Source organism: Triticum urartu, chromosome 2 (genome assembly GCF_003073215.2).
Source record: "Triticum urartu cultivar G1812 chromosome 2, Tu2.1, whole genome shotgun sequence".
NCBI lineage: Eukaryota > Viridiplantae > Streptophyta > Magnoliopsida > Poales > Poaceae > Triticum > Triticum urartu.
In genome coordinates, this window is record NC_053023.1 from 737,392,986 (window position 1) to 737,414,904 (window position 21,919).

The 21,919-nt window shown below is 48.3% G+C and overlaps 1 protein-coding gene across 2 annotated transcripts in view; it reads left to right on the plus strand.

Annotated features, from left to right (window-relative positions):
- Positions 1-4,393, plus strand: part of LOC125540329 (E3 ubiquitin-protein ligase AIRP2-like) — a 38,539-nt gene extending 34,146 nt beyond the window's left edge. The window contains exons 1-6 of one of the 2 annotated variants that reach the window (XM_048703938.1): positions 1,930-2,266; positions 2,380-2,530; positions 2,693-2,759; positions 2,871-3,111; positions 3,829-4,030; positions 4,128-4,393. In XM_048703938.1, coding sequence (XP_048559895.1) covers positions 2,178-2,266; positions 2,380-2,530; positions 2,693-2,759; positions 2,871-3,111; positions 3,829-4,030; positions 4,128-4,157 — 780 coding nt within the window. In that variant the 5' untranslated portion in view covers positions 1,930-2,177 and the 3' untranslated portion in view covers positions 4,158-4,393. Of the gene's footprint in view, positions 1-1,929; positions 2,267-2,379; positions 2,531-2,692; positions 2,760-2,870; positions 3,112-3,828; positions 4,031-4,127 lie in introns of those variants that run through there. The other variant, XM_048703936.1, reaches the window with a different exon arrangement.
- Positions 4,394-21,919: the final 17,526 nt, after the last annotated feature.

A 21,919-nucleotide genomic window follows, 5' to 3' on the forward strand; every position in this document is an offset into this window, starting at 1 on the left:
CAGTCAGGTGACTGTTAATAATAGAAGTCTTAGTATGTGTGATGTTGCTAGCAGATGACTGCAACATGCACGATTCAAACAAGCTTAATTTGTTTTCATCAAGTTTGGATTGCTTACCACGAGTGTCACGTGGTGACCACACAATCCAGAAATCAGAATATAAACAGCTCCGGTTTGCTTTGCTCAGGCGATGTGGTACTATAAAACTTCCTGCATGCATGCATATAGTACATCGACAGAAGTCACTTCGAATCATGGGCCTAAAGAGACGAGTACATCGATCTGGGCCCTTTTTAGCCCACCAGGCCAACACTGGAAAATCAGAACTATTCCAACGTTTATCTCAAAAAAAAAAGAACTATTCCAACGTTGAAAGGAAGAAAAAAGTGAAGTACAAAAGATACGCAAATACTAGTAGAAACTTTATACCAACGAAATAAAGAGTAGAAACATAGCACCTCCAAAGCATCCCCGTATCGATATGTGCTGCTGCAATTCGATTCCAAACTTCACATACAAGAAGCAGATATGACATCACGGGTTTTTTGCGGGGGAGATATGACATCACGTTACATTGCATTCATGTCATCCTAACTCTTGTTTACAATTTCATCACATAAAAAACACTTATTTAGAGCTGTGTGCAATAAACGTATTTACGAAATTGATGCTTAAGGCCCTTTGCACCTAACTCATGTCACCAGTTTATCAATGTCTTCTGTCCAGGTAGGTAATACTTTTATCCTAATATTTCGTAACCTTATTGCTTTGTTGTATTTTTAAGAGAATGTGGAAGAAAAAAAAAGACATTTGTGTGTCTTTTCATAAAGAGGAAAAGCTGGCTAAAGATTTTTGGTTAGAAGACAACATAAAATTCTCATAACAGCTTTTTCTTCATCGTATCTATAAAACAATATATAAATCACCTTCCCACATAAAATTCAATCCATCCTTTTTGAATTACGTAGGCCATACAAACTCAGCCTAGATGAGTTTCACCCGAATTGAAGTGTACTACTAGAAGGGTTGAGCGTGCTTTGTTGCCCCGCTGATGTTGCTGTGATTTCTTTAAAAAAAAATTGTTATCTGTTTTGACACGCAGGGAGGATGATGAAGTGTATTTCTTTTTTATAATGCTATACATCTTGGTAGGCTTCTCCTCGACAGTGTGATTATGCGTCATCTACTAATCAACTCATACTTATATGGAGTTTCGTGCACTGGTGACCGCATGGATTATATTGGTGCTACAATGTTAGATGTTTGCGCATTTTTTTAGGTGTTGAAAGAGTGCGCGGAACCGGTGTGTTTTTTATAGGCTAGTTGTTGACGGCTAATTTCAAAGATCATTTACCTAGTAAAATTTTTGAATGAAATCCAACATTAAACATCTTAACCGAATGAGAGGGCGCCTTTGGAATTGTTGACCTGATTAAAACTGTGAACCGAATTCAAATTGAACATCTCAATTGATTGAATGGGAGGGCTCCAAAAGGAGGGAGCATGGTGAGTTAGAAGATATATTCTCTGTTTCATATACTAATGGTCAAAGTTGAACATCAAAATACTCCGTATATGTGGTCAAAGTTGAACATCAAAATACTCCGTATATGATGCTCAAAAAAAAAAAACTCCGTATATGGTATCGTGTCACGTCTGTCGGTGTATGGACCGCGCTCACGTGACACGAGACCGCAGCGCCCCGGCGGCCGGCCCCGTGCCCTCCTACCAGCAGCACCCCGACGCCCGCGCGCGCGCACCCACCCCTATCCCGCCGACACCCCGCCCCCACGCGGACCCTGCCCCACTGCGCAGCCTCTAACCGCAGGAAACACCGACGACGACCCGCTCGCGCGCGGGGCCCCGCCTGTCACTTGGACTCCTCGGAGCGGTGGGAGGGGACGCGTGGCGGCGGCGGCGGGTCTCCCTCCGCCCACGCAACCTATAGCCAACCTATAGCAACAGAAGTGGCGGTGCGGCCGGCCGAAAAGGAGACGACCACCAACTCCAACTGGGAGTGGAAGTGGAGGCCTGCTTGCTTTCGGTGGGGAGCCGGAGAGCGAGTCTCCCCCTTTCGGTGCCGCTGTCGGGGTTCTAATTCGGCCCCGCTCTGCTCCGGCGGCGGGGTTTAATTCGGCGACGGCAGCGGCCTCTGGTGGCGGGGGAAGAGCAAGGAGATGGTGGCGGCGGCGCCGTGCGCCGCGCGGAGGTCGTTCAGGGACTCGCTCAAGGTGCTGGAGGCGGACATCCAGCACGCCAACACGCTGTGAGTACCCTCTCTCCCTCCCCCCAAACTAAAGGACCAAATTTCTTGAATTTCTTCCAGGTTTGGGGTGTGTGTTGTTTACGATGTGGTGAAATCCTCTGTCTATGCCGCAGGGCGTCCGAGTGCTCGCGGGACTACGACGGGGCGTGCGTGCAGATGCGCATGTCCTACAGCCCCGCCGCGCGCCTCTTCCTCTTCCTCCTGCAGTGGACCGACTGCAGCCTCGCCGGCGCCCTCGGCCTCCTCAGGATCCTCATCTACAAGGTACTCCACTACTTTTGTCCGTCCGTCCGTCTGCTGTCTGTCAGTCTGTGTGCCCATGCCCCTGGTTTCCTTCCATAATTTGTGCTACTGTATGTATGTATTGTGGTGGTTGTGCTCGTGTTCTTACGGAATCCATCCTCTCTGCCTCCATTGTTTCTGCAGGTCTATGTGGACGGCACAACCACCATGTCCACCCACGAAAGGAAGGCCAGCATCAGGGAATTCTACGGTAAATGCTGCTCTATAAATAGCTGAAAAGAACAGCAGATGTTCTCGCTGTCAGCCTTGTTTGGGTTGAACTTGTGTACTGTAGTGATGCCCATTCTCTGTCCGTCTGCAGCTGTGATATTCCCCTCCCTCATGCAACTGGAGCACGGGATAAGCGACTCCGACGACCGGAGGCAGAGGGCGGCGTGCTCAGAGCGATACAGGAGGAGAGACGAGCCAGAGGACAGCAAGAGGCCGGTCTCCGAGATCGACGCCGAGATAGAGGAGGAGTGCGGGATCTGCATGGAGCTCAACAGCAGGGTCGTGCTGCCCAACTGCAGCCATGACATGTGCATCAAGTGCTACCGTCAATGGTGAGCGAGAACAAGAACCTGATACCGTCGCGTGATTCTTCTATTTTTCTACCATGTTCAGTTCACTTCAACCATAGCAAACATGTTTGGTCCTTGGTTTAATGCGAGCTTCAGAGGTAGCTTAGTCGACACTTCATTCTGGTGTTCTTAAGTGCTTCAGCAGTCGCCACCAGAGCCTCTTTATTCAGATGGCAGTGCACTGCTATGAGTAATTAAGATGGCCGCGTGAGCATCATTTATGGAAAATACTATGCAGCAACCTCTGCAGCTTCCAGTTTTGTCCTTGGTTCTTACGAGGCCTGACTTTCTTACTGGAGTATCACTTACTATTATTGTTAAGCATTAGAAATTTACAAAATTAGTTGTTTCTCGAAAAATTTACAAGTTAAATTCACCGCGTACACGTGACGCAAGTGAAAATATTGTGGTTTTATGCTGTAAAAATAAGTTGCAGTCTGGTTCTGCTAGAATGGTTGCCGCAGAGCTTTGAAACTCTGCTGCTAGAATGACTACATGGGATTCCTTATCAGCTAGACGAAGAAGGAATGCCCCAAACTAACTGATTCATAGCTCCTCAAACAATTTGTTTACCAGTTTGTACCTTCAGAGCATGAGCAGAGGAGCTTTCTCTGCAAATGAAAAATTACATTTCGCAAAAACTGTCCGCTGCCAAATGACTGCTGTGGTCACTGAACCCTGTGTTTATCGTGGTTTCAGGCGCTCGAGATCTCAGTCATGCCCCTTCTGCCGAGACAGCCTCAAGAGAGTAAACTCCGGCGATCTATGGATGCTCACCGACCAGCGCGACGTCGTCGACATGGCGACGGTGACGAGGGAGAACATCAGGCGCCTCTTCACGTACATCGAGAAGCTGCCTCTCGTCACGCTGGACAACATCTTCGATGCCTATGATTCCCATGTAAAATAACTTTGAGCCGTTGACGATGACTTGCTCATGACTGTTTTTTTCTTTCTGGGAGCGTTGACGCATGGCTTGTTGTTGTTGGTTCATGCAGAGGATGTTCCTTGTCCTAGGATGTGGCTGATCATGGATGGAGCAGCCTGACAGAGAGACCCTGTGTGAGCACCCTAGGGTCCTCAGGTTTTGTAAATACATGTACAGATTTACAGTTTGCATGGAAATGTTCAGGGAAAGTCAGAATAACAATATGTTATGCAGTAGAGTAATGCCTGTACATATTTGTAATCTGGATGGGAACAGACATATGGTGCATGAACTACTTCCGTTCCGAAATATAGGATGCTTTGGATATTTCAAATATGGACTACATACGGACCGAAACGAGTGAACAGATACGCTAAAACGCGTCTATGTCCATCTGATTGAAAAAATAGTTATAATGTCTTATAATTTGGAATGGAGGGTGTGTTATTTATGTGCTAATGTGATTTACATATGGTTTCAACTGAATGAATACAAGGCTGCTTCAGCTCTCCTTTTCTCTGTGTGCGCGATTGCTGCCCTTAAAATTTTAGTGGCTTATTCTAACCTTTTCTGGTGATTCAGTTGAAGAGGTTGCTTAAGATGTTTGCCTACAGATTTTCCGGTGAGGATAGCAAGTAAGTTTATCAGTGGAGTTTTCTTTGAAACAAGTTTTGTCAGTACCACATAGGTACAGTACATACCACAATACACTGCTGGACGCTGGTAAACCGTAGCGAGTAAAACAAGTACAATACATGCCCTGTGCTGTACATACAGACGATTGGTACAGACTTTATACAGTACAGTAGGTACATACCAGTACCACGGTACATACGATTGGTACAGATTTAATAACGTGGTGGATGGAATTTAGGGGCCAAGCATAGCAGGTGAGTACGTCCAACCGGTGGCTTATACTAAATTGCAGAGCGTACTACCATGCCATTGGATCTGGGGTAACACAATGTTAATCCAGCCAACATGAATAATGAAGAGTTCATCCAACCGTCAAAGCCCCCTGCAAGGAGAAAAACTACCGTAGACATCCACTGGTAGGGAAACAGGGGAAATTTGCAAAAGTCATCTTCTGCTCGTGAGCTCATTTAAACTCGTGATGAATAATAAAATCCAAAGAAAAATATAAAAGAATTCAAAAAATTCTGAATTTTTGTTGTGATGACCTTCGATGAGTGTTTTTAATGCTTGCAAAATTTCATCATAAAATGACATTCTTAGAAATTGTGGCAAAAAGACAAAATCAGCACTTCAAAATGCTTTTAAAAAGAGTTTAATACATTGAAGGTGCCTTAACTTGTCCATCACGGTCACTTTGATGCCTAAACTTATAAAATACATGAAACTGGTGCTGCAACTTGTTCGGTCGTGCAAATACGGTGCCTCCTTCCGTATTCGGGTGTACGCCCTGCCCATGTAGCATGCCAGCATGGCAGTGACCCACATGTCAGTGGCTGAGAGCGAGGATGCACTGAGTGAGCCACTGATTGATTTTTTTCTCATAAAAAAACACTGAATTTTAATTTAATCTCGTAATAAACAGCCTGAAAATTTCCAACAACAAAATAAATAACTAATAAAGGATATATCCTAGGAACTCACTTAGAGACACTGCTAAATCTGTACTACCTAGCCACCAAGCCAGACTATGGAGTATTTAGCCTCGCATGTATATCTTGAAGCGATTTTTTATATATATGACGCTCCCATGGGCCTGCACAAATTTCATTTCATTTTTTCCAGGTTCATGTTTATTTTTCTTTTTGGTATTATTTTTCCCATTTGAAAGAAAGAAATGTAAGAAAAAATTACAACTACAGTAACAAACGGTAAACATGTACCCGGATTTTTGGCTTGCATTAAGAAAATTGACAACATGTTTTTAGAAAATAGTCAACATGTATTCAAAAATTTTGTTTAAATTTATTCCCACTTTTCGACAAGCATGTTTAACATATTTTAATACAATTCTAGTATTAATTATTATTACACAACAATTTTGGATACACATTTTTTTCCAAAATACAATATTTCATTTAAAAATACAATGAAGATATAGAATAATTGTGGGTGGTTGTTGTCCCTAAAGAAGACACATAAATTTAAGCAATAATCGTTAATACACAATGAGCTGTTTAGAAAAAGTTCATGTTCACCTCTTTAAGGTACACAATAATGAAAATAGCATAAAGATTGAAAATACGAAATAATTATATATTGTTAATTATTGTAGTATTTTAAACAGAAAAATTTATGTATCATGAAAACTAAACCAAAAAAAAATACAGTAGAGAACGCATCAGGTAAATTCAAAACGTGGCTCAGTCAGCTGGCCAGCTCACCCAGGCAGTTAACCAGGATGTCCCCTGTTCGAACTCTCCATCCAGTTTATTATTCTTTGTTGATCCTCCAAAAGAAGTTTATTTTTCTTTGTTATTCTCTCTAGCGTATTGACTGGTGGGATCCACCGGCCTGTAAAAATAAAAACAGTAGATAACACCTAAAAAAATTGCAGAGCGGTGATACGTGCAGTTTGTCTGTATAGATTTTCAGCGAATTTTTTTACTCAAGTTTAGTTCGGCCCGGAGGTCAGATCACGCCCGGTATAAACCAGGAGGTCCCTGGTTCAACACGCGCCTCCATGCAGTTTTTTTCATGTTATTTTTGCTACGTATTAAATAAAATATGAGAGGGTTTACGTAAAAACAACTCACATGCGGGACACCCAGCCCCTCCTCGCTCTCAGCCACCGACATGTGGGCCACTACCAGGCTGGCAGGCCACATAGCTATGACGTACATGCGAATATGGAAGGAGGCACCGTATATGCACGACAAGACCAGGGCCGGTCCTGAGATTTCGGGGGCCCAGGGCGAAACAAAAATCGGGGGCCTTATATATTACCTTATTTTATTTCTAACTTTGTAGATGTAAAGGTTCCAATGACGATATGAATATCAATCTTATTCAATAATTTCTTTTTCAATGTGTAAATTTGCCAAACCGAATCTATCTTGGGACATTTACGGACCTCACATCGTTTTTGTCAATATATATCTATTTATAAGATGCACATGCTTCTTACAGTAGGACAAAAACAATCACATAAAGGAAGCATACCTGGGCCATTATCAAAACATCCACTGCCTCCTTATACATGTTCTTTTCATAAGACTTCTTTGGTATCTTATGAAGCACAAAAACCATCTTCAAAGCTTAATACGGATAATGGGTTAAATTTCGTAAGCAATATTGCTTATGAGAAATGAACAGAAGATTCATTGTATTAGTTGTACCATATGCAGATACAAAAGCATCATTTTGTGTCCACTTTGAACCTCAATTCCTGATCCAAAAATCCAAATTGAAATCTTCTATATGGGAGGGACCATCTGAATGCCTTGGAGACAGTCGTAAATTTTGAATCGAAGCGAAATCCTGCTCATGGGGACTATAATTTTTTCAGCGTAGAGCAAGAAAGGGCAGAAATCTCAAAATCAATAGGAACTAACGGGATTCAATCCAAAAAAGAGCAAAGGGATCCCTACCTACCAGGGTGTGAAGACGAGCCTGCAGATTTATCCCCCATCGTGGCCGTGGCGCCGGCGGCGGCATCGGTGGCGATGGATTGGGGGACTGGAGATTGACGTGATCGTTTGGCTGAAAAAAATGATACGTGGGTGCGCTATATGTACCTGACTAGCCCATGGGAAACATGCATGCCATATACACATACGTACCTGACTAGCCCATGGGCAACATGCATGCCCGGGAGGGGGCCCCTAGACTTCAGGGGCCCGGGGCGATCGCCCCCCCCCCCCCCCCCCCCCCCCCCCCCCCCCCCCCCCCCCCCCCCCCCCCCCCCCCCCCCCGCCCCTCCCCAGGGCCGGCCCTGGACAAGACAAGTTGCGGCACTGGTTTCATGTATTTTGCAAGTTTAGGTATCAAAAGTGACCGCGAGGGACAAGTTTAGACACCCTTAGCGTATTTAACTCTTTAAAATGACACTTTTGGAGCATCGAGTTTTCTTTTGCCACCACTTCCACGCATGTCATTCCTTGATGCAATTTTTTGAGCAATCAAAACATTCATCGGTGTTTGCCCCCCCAAAATTCAGTTTTTATTTTTATTTTATTTTTCTATTTTTCAGATATTTACTGTTCACCCGAGCTCATTGGAGCTTGAGCTCAGAAACACCATGTCCGGGAAATTTTCACATTCCTAATTTTACAAGGAAAAAAATCACATGAGCAGAAACATGGGTCATAAAAAGAAAATAGCTTTATGACCCGTCCTCAAGCACGGTCAGATCTTAGAAGAAAAAAACTAGCTACTTGCCCATGCGCTGCAGCGGAGCATACGTATTCTAGTGGTTCAACCCCAATAGGACCATATCAAGATTTTCAAATCTTTTCTACTACCTCTATTACTAAATATAAGACACTTTTGTTGTTCAATTTAAACTGCAAAAACGTCTTATATTTAGTTACAGAGGTAGTATTTAGTAGTCTAAGTTTTACGATGAGGATAATTAGTTCGGTCTTTGTGGTCTGACTCTATTATAGATTGACTACATTCTGCATAGGTCCCTCGTATATCCTATTTTTGCAACTACTGGCGGTTTCATTATGGGGCAGCTCATGATCTTCATATTGATCTATTATCCACCTTAGCTAAATGGGTGGAAGATCCATCCAATTTGGTTATATCATGGAATCACGACCAAATTATACCTGACACCCACCTTATTCTAGTGGATCTTTTCTGCACCAAGGTTCTACAGTTAATCTTGCACATTACTCATAGCTAACAGTAATAAAAAATAAAAAACCAAAGTTGCTAGTAAAAAAGGCAAACCAAACTCTCTTAGTTCAAACTTAGTAACACACCCTAGCAATTCACTAGCAATATATCTCAAAACATATCATTTTTACTTAAAATTTGGACATAATACCGACATGTCAGAACATGGATCTGAGATTGTCAGGTGAGTGATATGACATTTAGAGTTTAGAATTAAGATAAGTGGCTTCAAGTTTACTCAGAGTAGGAGGGGGTGCATGGGCTGGGCAACAATGACATACACCAGGCGATGAAAAATCATTGGCTGGGATGAAATGCATTGCAATATCGTATTATAATCAATGAGGATTCAAGCAAATAAATTTAATAAATATGGTCATCAACAAATTGATCTGTATCTTGCCGCAAGGAATAGACTCGAGGAAACTGAAACACTCAGTGGGATTTACATGCTTATCCATCACAAGAGCAGCAGACAATCGAAGAGAGGGAGAGAGGGATGGACATAGAATCATGTAGTGATGGTCGCCGTTTGCATGCAATCCGAAGAATCAAAGCAACAAGGAAGAGATGATAGGGGCATGGGAGAGAGGGGATCCGTCACCGTTCATCCCCACCAATGCTCGCTTTTCAATCACCACGCCGCTAGCCGGGAGAAAGGGGATAGAGGATCCCGAAGTTAATGCATAGAGGAGAGGGCATCGCCTCGATGGGCGTACCGCTGATGGACAAAGGAGCCTAAATGGAAATAAAGAGTGGGGTGAGTCACCTTAGCGCTCGTAGGTGGCCATAGTCAAGGGCCAACGTTGGCCCTTGCTCACGCACGCTGCCAACTGGAGAAGGTGTTAAGGCATATATCTCTCGATGTAGTTTTGGTGATTGATGACAACATATTTGCGGACTAACCATGTGCTTTGAGCATTTCAAAGATTCATCCTTTGGCTCGAGACGATTTCTTTCCCCTCGGAGTGTTCTTCAAGACGGTGTAGCTCTTTCATTTCTTGTTGGTGGACTAGTTTCATAGGAGTCACCGTACTATCAGGAGGGGGGCCCGCTTTGGTAAGGGTAGGGTGGAATCATCATGTACACTTTCGTTTCACACCCTCTGGGCCTTCCCGCGTCATTGGAGGTTTGTTTCCCTGCTGTTTGGGCAGTCTTTGGCCCCAGCGGTAGTACCGCGGTGCCCAGCGGTAGTACCGCTTGAGGGTCCTCAGCGGCAGTACCACTACAGTACCGGGCCACTACCGCCTCGACTCGAGGGGGGGGCACTTCTCGTGTCGGGTTGAGCGGCACTTGCAACGGTAGTAGGTGCGGTAGTACCGCTCGAGAGCGGTAGTACCGCGCTGGGTCTGTCCGGCAGTACCGCGCTGGGCCAGTCCCTCCTCTATTTTCTATCCATCTCTAGCTGGGCGGTAGTACCGTAAGGGGGGCGGTAGTACCGCTGGGTCTAGCGGTAATACCGCTGCCCCCTGTGGTAGTACCACCCTCTACGGGCCTGTTTAGTGGGGTAACAGTTGGATTGTTACCCCCACTATAAAAGGGGGTCCCCTTCTTCTTCGTTGACCGACCTCTTCCCCCAAAAGCTCCATTATTGCTCCAAGCTCCATTTTCGCCCGATCTCTCTCCCTAGCCAACCAAACTTGTTGATTTGCTCGGGAGTAGTTGAGAGGGCCCCGATCTACACTTCCACCAAGAGATATTTGATTCCCCCACTAATCCCTAGCGGATCTTGTTACTCTTGGGTGTTTGAGCACCCTAGACGGTTGAGGTCACCATGGAGCCATAGTCCATTGTGGTGAAGCTTTGTGGTGTTGTTGGGAGCCTCCGATTGAGTTGTGGAGTTTGCCCCAACCTTGTTTGTAAAGGTCTGGTCGCCGCCTCCAAGGGCACCAATAGTGGAATCACGACATCTCGCATTGTGTGAGGGCGTGAGGAGAATACGGTGGCCCTAGTGGCTTCTTGGGAGTATTGTGCCTCCACACCGCTCAAACGGAGACGTACTTCCCCTCAAAAGGAAGGAACTTCGGCAACACATCCTCGTCTTCACCGGGTCCACTCTTGGTTATCTCTTACCTTTACTTGTGCAAGCTTATTAGTGTTACTTCTCTTGCTTGCTTGTATGTTTGTTGTTGTTGCATCATATAGGTTGCTCACCTAGTTGCATATCTAGAAAACCTACTTTGATGCAAAGTTTTAATTTGGAAAAGAAAAGCTAAAAATTGTTAGTTGCCTATTCACCCCCCCTCTAGTCAACCATATCGATTCTTTCAATTGGTATCAGAGCCTCGTCTCTTTACTAAGGACTTTGCCGTCTGAAGAGTATGGTTGACACCGTAGACGGTGTGGAGGAGCACTCCGGTGTGAATCCGATCTCGTCTACGGGTGATGGGGGAACCTCGGTCTCTCGTGAGGAATTCAATGTAGCCTTGGAGACATTGAAAACCTCAATGACGACCGAGGTTGAAAGCATGTTTACTAAATTCATTGAAGGGCTCAAACTATATACCGCACCTTTGAAAGTGGGTGATCCCACGGACAAGGTGACGAATGCTAACTCCGATAAGGGGGGAGCTAGTAGTGAAAATGCTCCTTCTTCTAGTGGTAAAAATGGCACCGGCATCTTTGCCCATGTGGAACCACCACTTGCTTATGGTGGACCGATTCCTTCCACTCACTTGAATCATGCCAGTCCTTCCCCTAAGATTGTGAAAAATGAGGACTTTGATTCTTGGGTTTATCGTTTTAAGCGTCATTTAAATCATGTGAACACTAATCTTTGGAGAATCATTGAAGAAGGTTTCTATCTGCATGACCCAAGCAACTTCACTCCTCGAGAAGCCGTGGATAATCAATTCAATGAGAATGCTCTCTTCATCATCCAAGATGCAATCCCACCCGAAGATCTACCTCATCTTCGGCCCTTTGCCTTAGCCAAAGATGCATGGCTTTGTGTGGTCTCTCTCTACCGGGGAAGCGCAAGCATTCAACGCTCCAACTATGAAGTAGTGCAAGACGAAGCCGATGAGTTTGCAATGAAAGAATATGAAGAACTTCGTGAGCTTTATCGGAGAGTAACTAAACTCGCGGTCTCACTCCGAGATCATGGTAGCAAGGACACGGATGACAATTGGATCAAGCGCAAATTCCTCAAGGCAATGATGCCCTATCACAAGGCGATGTCCTCCGTCATTCGTCAAAGGCCGGACTTCCACACATTGACCTCAAGTGAAGTGTTGGATGAGTTTGTGGCTATGAACATCTTGGACAAGACCGCCGACAATGCGGTGCTTCGTTCTCAAAGAGCAAAGAAGCCCAACCTTGCATTGAAGGCCAAGGTTTGTGTTGAAGAAGAAGAAGAAGAAGAGGAAGAAGAGGGAAGCAACCCCGAAGATACAAAATATGTTTATCATGAACACATGGCACTTGCTTCAAGGCAATTTTGGAGCAAGAAAATCTCAAGGCCAAACTTCAACAAGAACAACTCAAGTGGCACGAAAGGCAAGCAACGTGTGAGGACTTGCTACAATTGTGGCAATGTGAGCCATTTTGTTGCGGAGTGCTCATATGAGAAGAGGGAAGACAATGGTGGCAAGCTCATTCGAAAGGACAAAGCCAAGTCTTTCCCCAACAAGAGCAAATTCACCAAGAAGACCCCTCACAAGGCATCGGTGGTTCAAGAAGAGTACCATGAGGATGATGATGATGATGATGATGATGAAGATGGTGAGTCGGTTGTCATGGCCTCCGTTGCCATTGCAAAAACTCCACGAGTGTCCCTCTTCGACTCACCCAATGAGAACATCACCGCCAAGTGCCTCATGGCCAAAGACACCAACAAGGTAACCCCCAACATAAAAACTACCATCATTAATAATCCTTCCTTGACGGATTGCATTGATGAGTGTGAGGGATCTAATGTGGAGGAAAATGAGTTTGAGTCCTTTATGGGTAAACTCAAGGGTAAATCCAAGAAGCATTTTGTTGCTCTCTCGGAACAACTTGGTGAAGCCAATGACATGATCGAGTCTCATGAAGATACTATCTCCAAGATGGAGGGGCATAGTCGTGACTATGCCGATGAGATTTCGGATCTTTCCAATGCTCTTGAGGAAGAGCGTGGTCTTCGTTTGGCTCTTGAGGAGTCACACAATGTTGATGATGCTAAGTTAAAGAAAGAGTTTGATCATGCTCTCGTTGGTTCTTGTGTGCTAAACTCCGAGAAGGCCAAACTTGGGGTTGATCTTGCTAGACTCAAAGAGGAGTTTGATCTACTTGACAAGGCTCACAAGGTCTTGAAGGGTGCTCATGCTAGCCTCAAAGAGTCTCATGATCAACTTCAAGTAAAGCTAACCAAGGAGAAAGCCACTTTTCCTCGTATGATGTTAATTGATAATGCAAATGCTACTAACCCGTGTTGTGAGCATGTGCATCTTGTTGAGGAGAACGCTAAGCTAAAGGTGCAACTTGAGAAAGGTCTTGTGTCTTTCATACAAGGCAAGAAGAACCTCAACGACCTTTTGACCAACCAAAAGGGAGTTGTGGCCAAGGAAGGGATTGGGTACGTGCCCAAGTCCAAGAACAAGAAGAAGAATGACAAGGCCAAACGACCTCCTCCTCTCAAGCAAACCTTTGTGAAGGAGGGTGAGGGTGCTACTAAGGAGAAGGAGAAGAACTCCATGAGGGCTAGTGATGCCAAGAAGGGTGCTCCCCTTCCCAACAAAGCCGACGACTTTAACCCTTCTTATGTGTTGTGCCGCGCTAGAGATGGGCATGTTTATGCCAAATTTGTTGGTTCTCCTTATGAGTACATTGAATGGTCTATTTGGGTTCCTAAGACCCTTGTTACTAACATCAAATGACCCATTACAAAATGGGTACCTAAAACCAAGCATTGATCTCTTGTAGGTGTTTGCTTCCGGTGGGGGATCATGGTTGCTCGATAGTGGAGCTACTAATCATATGACCGGAAGCAAGGACTTGGTGGTGGACGTGCAAATGATTCCATCCATGCCCACTGAGGGAGTCTGGATTAGGGGGTGTCCGGATGGCCGGACTATACATTCAGTCGGACTCCTGGACTATGAAGATACAAGATTGAAGACTTCGTCCCGTGTCCGGAAGGGACTTTCCTTGGCATGGAAGGCAAGCTTGGCGATACGGATATGTAGATCTCCTACCATTGTAACCGACTTTGTGTAACCCTAACCCTCTCCGGTGTCTATATAAACCGGAGGGTTTTAGTCCGTAGGACAACATACACAACAACAATCATACCATAGGCTAGCTTCTAGGGTTTAGCCTCTCCGATCTCGTGGTAGATCTACTCTTGTACTACCCATATCATCAATATTAATCAAGCAGGACGTAGGGTTTTACCTCCATCGAGAGGTCCCGAACCTGGGTAAAACTTCGTGTCCCTTACCTCCTATTACCATCCGGCCTAGACGCACAGTTCGGGATCCCTACCCGGGATCTGCCGGTTTTGACACCGACATTGGTGCTTTCATTGAGAGTTCCTCTGTGTCGTCGCCGTCAGGCTTGATGGCTCCTACGATCATCAATGGCGATGCAGTCCAGGGTGAGACCTTCCTCCCCGGACAGATCTTCGTCTTCGGCGGCTTCGCACTGCGGGCCAATTCACTTGGCCATCTGGAGCAGATCGAAAGCTATGCCCCTGGCCGTCAGGTCAGATTTGGAAGCTTAAACTACATGACTGACATCCGCGGGGACTTGATCTTCAACGGATTCGAGCCACTGCCAAGCGCGCCGCACTGTCACGATGAGCATGATCTAGCTTTGCCGCCAAACAGTGCCCTGGAGGCCGCACCCGCATCGGCTTCGACCCTTAATTCGGAGCCAACTGCGCCGATCGAGGATGGGTGGTTGGACGCCGCCTCGGGGGCTGCGATCCCAATGGCGATCGAGCCGAACATCAGCCCCGCACTCTACGAGACTCGTGACTCCAAGGAGCCGGACTCCTCTCCGGACTCCGAACCCTCCGCGCCCCTACTGATCGAATCCGATTGGGCGCCGATCATGGAGTTCACTGCCGCGAACATCTTCCAGCACTCGCCTTTCAGCGATATTCTGAAGACACTAAAATCTCTCTCTTTATCAGGAGAGCCCTGGCCGGACTACGGTCAGCAGGGTTGGGGTACGGACGATGAAGAAATTCAAAGCCCACCCACCACCCACTTTGTAGCCACTGTCGACGATTTAACCGACATGCTCGACTTCGACTCCGAAGACATCGACGGTATGGACGCCGATGAAGGAGACGATGAAGAACCAGCGCCTACTAGGCCCTGGAAAGCCACCTCGTTATATGACATATACATGGTGGACACCCCAAAAGAAGGAGATGGCGATGGAACAGCGGAGGATGACCCCTCCAAGAAACAGCCTAAGCGCCGGCGTCAGCAGCGCCGCTCAAAATCCCGCCAAAACAAATACGGTGATTCCAGCACGGGAGATAATAATACTCCGATAAGTGCCGAAGAAAACCCCCTCCAGCAAGATTTAGCACAGGAGGATGGAGAAACCAGCCCTCATGAGAGAGCGGCAGACAGAGAGGTCGAGGACGATAATTATATGCCTCCCTCCAAAGACGAGGCAAGCCTCGACGACGACGAATTCGTCGTGACGGAGGATCCCGTCGAGCAAGAGCGTTTTCAACGCAGGCTTATGGCCACGGCAAGAAGCCTCAAGAAAAAACAGCAATAGCTTAGAGCTGATCAAGATTTGCTTGTCGATAGATGGATTGAAGTCCTTGCGGCCGAAGAGCATAAACTCGAACGCCCCTCCAAGAGCTACCCAAAGTGCAGGTTGCTACCCCGATTAGAGGAGGAAGCACTTAAACCTACATCACCTGCACTCGATACGGCCGATCGGCCACCTCGTGGCCGCGACAGAGAGGCCTCTCGGCCCTCCACTCAAGCCGCACCCCGTACCAAGGCACGGGAAAATGTGCCGGACCTGCGAGATATGTTGGAGGACAAGGCAAGGCAAACAAGATCGATCTACGGATCACGTGGGCGCCCCACGACTCGAGACGATAACCGTCACGCCGGCCAGAAATTCGGCAGGGCCAAACACAGTAGACAAAGCTCATTGGAGCTATGTCGTGATATAGCCCAGTACAGAGGCGCCGCACACCCACTATGCATAGACGAAATAATGGATCATCAAATCCCCGAGGGTTTCAAACCCGTAAACATCGAATCATATGATGGCACAACAGATCTTGCGGTATGGATCGAGGATTATCTCCTTCATATCCACATGGCCCGCGGCGATGATTTCCACGCCATCAAATACCTCCCACTCAAGCTTAAAGGACCAGCTCGGCATTGGCTTAACAGCTTGCCAACAGGATCAATCAGTTGTTGGGAGGACCTGGAAGCCGCATTCCTCGACAATTTCCAGGGCACTTATGTGCGACCCCCAGATGCCGATGACCTAAGTCACGTAATTCAGCAGCCAGAGGAATCGGCCAGGCAATTCTGGACATGGTTCCTAACAAAGAAAAATCAAATCGTCGACTGTCCGGACGCTGAGGCCCTAGCAGCCTTCAATCACAATATCCGTGACGAGTGGCTTGCCCGGCACCTTGGACAGGAAAAGCCGAAGTCTATGACAGCACTCACGACACTCATGACCCGCTTTTGCGCGGGAGAAGACGGCTGGCTCGCTCGTAGCAACAATATGACCAAGAACCCTGGTAATTCGGATACCAGGGACAGTAGTGCCAGGTCACGTCGCAACAAGCAAAAGCGCCGCATTAACGGCGACAATGCTGAGGATACATCAGTTAATGCCGGATTCAGAGGCTCTAAATCCGGTCAGCGGAAAAAGCCATTCAAAAGGAATCCTAGGGGCCCGTCCAGTCTGGACCGAATACTCGACCGCTTGTGCCAGATACATGGCACCCCCGAAAAGCCGGCCAATCACACCAACGGGGATTGTTGGGTGTTCAAGCAGGCAGGCAAGTTAAATGCCGAAAACGAAGACAAGGGGCTGCATAGCGATGACGACGAAGAGCCCCGGCCGCCGAACAACAGTGGACAGAAGGGTTTTCCCCCACAAGTGCGGGCGGTGAACATGATATACGCAACCCACGTCCCCAAGAGGGAGCGGAAGCGCGCGTTAAGGGACGTATACGCGGTAGAGCCAGTCGCCCCAAAGTTCAACCCATGGTCCTCCTGCCCGATCACCTTTGATCGAAGGGACCACCCCACTAGCATCTGCCATGGCGGATTCGCCGCATTGGTTCTAGACCCAATTATTGACGGATTTCATCTCACTAGAGTCCTTATGGACGGCGGCAGCAGCCTAAACCTGCTTTACCAGGATACAGTGCGGAAAATGGGCATAGATCCCTCGAGGATTAAGCCCACCAAAACGACCTTTAAAGGCGTAATACCAGGTGTAGAGGCCAACTATATAGGCTCAGTCACACTTGAAGTGGTCTTCGGATCTCCGGATAATTTCCGAAGCAAGGAGTTAATCTTCGACATAGTCCCATTCCGCAGTGGCTATCACGCATTGCTCGGGTGAACCGCATTCGCCAAGTTCAATGCGGTACCGCACTACGCATATCTTAAGCTCAAGATGCTAGGCCCTCGAGGAGTAATTATGGTCAATGGAAACACCGAACGCTCCCTCCGAACGGAGGAGCACACGGCGGCCCTTGCAGTGGAAGTACAAAGCAGCCTCTCCAGGCAGTTCTCCAGTCCGGCCACTAAACGACCGGACACCGTCAAGCGCGCCCGGAGTAACCTACAACAAGACCGCCTGGCATGATCCGAGCAGGCGTAGCAATACGGCCTCAACCCCAGCCCTAGAAAAAAGGCGACGCCAGTGCTTCGCATACATAACTATGCTCTAGAAATACCATGGGTACAGGGGGAGGGGCACCATTATGGCACGCCCATTCTTCGGAAGGCCTGTTCGGCAGTTCAATTTCCGCACAAACGATGCAAGAACCAGGGAAGCAGACAAGCCACGCCGCATTACGGAACTCCCAGGTGGTCTCTATCACGAGCAGTATACCTATTTCGCATACTATTCCGCAGCTTGCCCCGGGAACGGACATGTTAAACAGTCCAACCTTTTGCTTATCGCATTATTTGTATCATTCTTGTTTGACCGCAACCCTCTTTAATAAACAACGCATAGCTTTTGTGTATTTTTGCATTACTCTTTTTTTATATATGTTCCTTAACGACATGTTGCACCCGTACACTTTGGTACGGCCAAAATACGCCAGGGGCTTCAGTACCCCTCAACATGGTGTGAGAAGTCCGAACACTTTAACAAGGGCGGCACCCCGAACTTATAGCATTATATGCATCGGCTCCGAATCATGTCTTGGGTCAATAGTTGGGTTTGCCCGGCTCCTATGTTTTGGTGCCTTACGTTTCGCTATATCGGCTAAGGTAGCACTAGGAGAACCACTGCGATTGTGCCCCAGTTGAGCTGGGTCGAGCACCTCAGTGGAGAAAGCTAAAACTGACTGTCATGATGAAGCGAGAGCTGGTCGCTGTTCGAGAGGTTTTTCGAGTCCCTAAAGACTTATGCCGCCTAGAGCGAGGAGTCGGCTCTGTCCGGCCAAGGCATGGATAGCGCCCCGAACTCGGTCTTCCAAATACCAGGGGCTTCGCCGAAATTTAAAATTATAGAATTCTATGGCTAAGTAAGAGTGTTCACGCATTATAGTCCGATTGCCTTGTTCGTTGGGCTGAGCGCCTCCCTCGAAGGACCCAAACATGGGAAAAAGAGCGCTCAGGTTTATCCCCGAACACCCTAGCACTAGCGGCACGGGGGCAGAAGTCGACGACTCGCCATCTCTCAGAATTGATAAACAGCCGCACAGAAGGTAATATTTTAAATTCCAACAGCATTGCTTAGCGCATATGAACAAGTTTTCAGCGCACAGGACAAAACGAGCAAGTTTCACTCAAAAATTACATCCCTAGAACATTCATCCGCCACAAGGCAGGCACCCTTCAGAACATCCTTATAATAATTCTCGGGCTTGCGATGCTCTTTCCCCGGCGGTGGCCCATCCTTCACAAGCTTCTCAGCATCCAGCTTGCCCCAGTGCACCTTAGCACGGGCAAGGGCCCTACGGGCACCTTCAATGCAGACGGAGCGCTTGATGACTTCGAGCCTTGGACAGGCCTCCACCAGCCGCCGCACCAGCCCGAAATAGCTCCCAGGCAGAGCCTCTCCAGGCCATAGCCGAACTATGAGGCCCTTCATGGCCTGTTCGGCCGCCTTGTGGAGCTCGACTAGTTGCTTCAGCTGATCGCTCAGGGGAACGGGGTGTCCGGCCTCAGCATACTGAGACCAGAACACCTTCTCTGTCGAGCTGCCCTCCTCGGCTCGATAGAATGCGGCGGCATCAGACACACTCCGGGGAAGATCTGCGAACGCTCCTGGAGAGCTCCGGATTCGGGTAAGTAACAAGTAACTCACGTTTATGTGTTTGCTTTACATAAAGAATGCCTTACCCGCCGCTATCTTCTTCACCTCATCCAACTCCTGGAGGGTCTTCTGGGATTCGGCCTTGGCAGACTTGGCATTTTCAATAGTCGCCGCGAGCTCGGACACTCGCCTCTTTGAGTCAAGCTCCAAACTCTCATGTTTTTTCATGAGAACCTGGAGCTCTTGCTGCACCTTGCCAACCTGGGCCTCGTACTTCTCCTGCTCGGTGCGCTCCGTGGCCGCCCTCTTCTCGGCTGCTTCTTGGTACCTCAGACGTGGCCCCTACAATAGCCACGATAATCCTGTCATTTTTTGCAATTGCACCTTTTTATATATATTCAAACAAGGTATTTCTTACCTTCATTGTCCTCGAGCTGCTTCTTGGCACGCCTGAGCTCTTGCTTGGACCGCTCGAGGTTCTGCTTTAGCGTGTTCACTTCCGCAGTCAGTGCGGCGGACGCAAGCAGAGAAGCCTGCATACGCATATTGACTCCTTTTTTAGACTCCTGCGAATTTTCTTTGATCCTCTATTCGGCTTTTCTTCCCGAATGCCAAACAGAGCATCAGGGGCTACTGTCTATGCGGTAATATTATTTACACATTCTTTACTTACCTCAAAGCCTGTTAAAAGGCTAGTACAAGCTTCAGTCAGTCCGCTCTTGGCGGACTGAACCTTCTGGACCAACGCCCTCATAATGGTGCGGTGCTCGTCGTCGATGGAGGTGCCTTGGAGCGCCTCCAACAGATTGTCCGGCGCCTCCGGTTGGACGGGGGTCACCGGCATGGTGGGCTTGCTCCTCTTGGAAGGAGGTTCCCCGCCGGACTCTGGAACCTTTGAAGGTTCCGGAGCGGTGTCCGGCCTAGAGCCGGACTTGGAGCCCTGGGGGGTTTCATCCCCTTTACTCCTGGAGTCCGGGAGGTCACCTTGCGGCGCCTCCAGGACCACCTCCTCCCGGCTTGGAACCTGTTGGGACAACACTTCGGTGTCGTCCGTAGGGCGGGGGGAGGAAGCCGTCAGAAGCGAGTTCACATCCGACGAGTCCAGTGAGCCGCTCGACGATGTGTCGAGCCGGTCTTTGGGTGGGCCGCATAATCATATTTGACATAAGGGAAAGCTGTGCAATAAAGGAATACTATGAATTACTCTGGTATCCGGATACTTACGATTTCGCCAGGGGCTTGGCCCTGAGCGGCCACTCTTCTCCGCCGTCGTCGGCGTCAATGGAGTAGTCCGGAGGAAGGGTTTTCCCCTTCTTGGACCCCCCGGCCTCCCCAGAGAGGGCGGCCTTCCTTTTCTTCTCTCCTCCCGCTGGAGGGGGAGAGGTCTCTTCTTCTTCCTCCTCGTCTTCACGGGAGGAATGCGCCTCGGAACCGTCGGATGATGGATCCGACACCTCCTGGCGCCGGGCACTCTTTCGAGTCCCCATGGCCTTTTTCGCGGCCTTCTTCTCCGGCACCACATAGGGTGCCGGAACCAGCAGCTTCGCCAAACGAGCGTCCGCTGGGCCTTCGGGCAAAGGAGCTGGACAGTTGATCTGTCCGGACGTCTTCTGCCAATCCTGTCAAAGGTAAGGGAGCTTAGATCCCGCATGGAGTCAAACTATGAAAAACCGATACCCTGTAAAAGGAAAAAACAGCTTACCGCATGAGCGTGACGCTGTGTACTGAATCCGCGATCCTCGGTAGCGGATGCGGGGGCCTCTGCGCCCTTGAAAAGCACCTTCCAGGCATCTTCATACGTCATGTCGAAGAGCCTGCTCAGAGTTCGGTGCCGCACCGGGTCGAACTCCCACAGGTTGAAAGCCCGTTGTTGACACGGGAGGATCAGGCAGATGAGCATAACCTGGACTACGTTGACAAGTTTGAGATTCTTGTCCACCAGGGTTTGGACGCATGTTTGGAGTCCGGTCAGCTCTCCTTTTTTACCCCACGACAGGCCCGTCTCCTTCCAGGAGGTGAGCCGCGTAGGGGGTTCGGATCGAAATCGGGGGCTGCGACCCATCCGGGGTCGCGCGGCTCGGTGATGTAAAACCACCCCGATTGCCACCCCTTCAGGGTCTCCACAAAGGAGCCCTCGAGCCATAAGACGTTGGGCATCTTGCCCACCATGGCGCCTCCGCACTCCGCCTGGTTGCCGCGCACCACCTTCTGCTTGACATTGAAAGTCTTGAGCCATAGGCCGAAATGGGGGCAGATGCGGAGGAAAGCCTCGCACACGACGATAAACGCCGAGATGTTGAGGACAAAGTTCGGGGCCAAATCGTGGAAATCCAGGCCATAGTATAACATGAGCCCCCGGACAAATGGGTGGAGAGGGAAGCCCAGTCCACGGAGGAAATGGGGGAGGAACACCACCCTCTCATGGGGCCTAGGGGTGGGGATGAACTGCCCCTTTTCGGGAAGCCGGTACGCGATGTTGTTAGAGAAGTATCCGGCCTTCCTTAGTTTTTTGATGTGTCCCTCCGTGACGGAGGAGACCATCCACTTGCCTCCCGCTCCGGACATTGCTGGAGAAGGTTGAGGTGGGGAGTGCGGGCTTGGGCGCTGGAGCTCGAG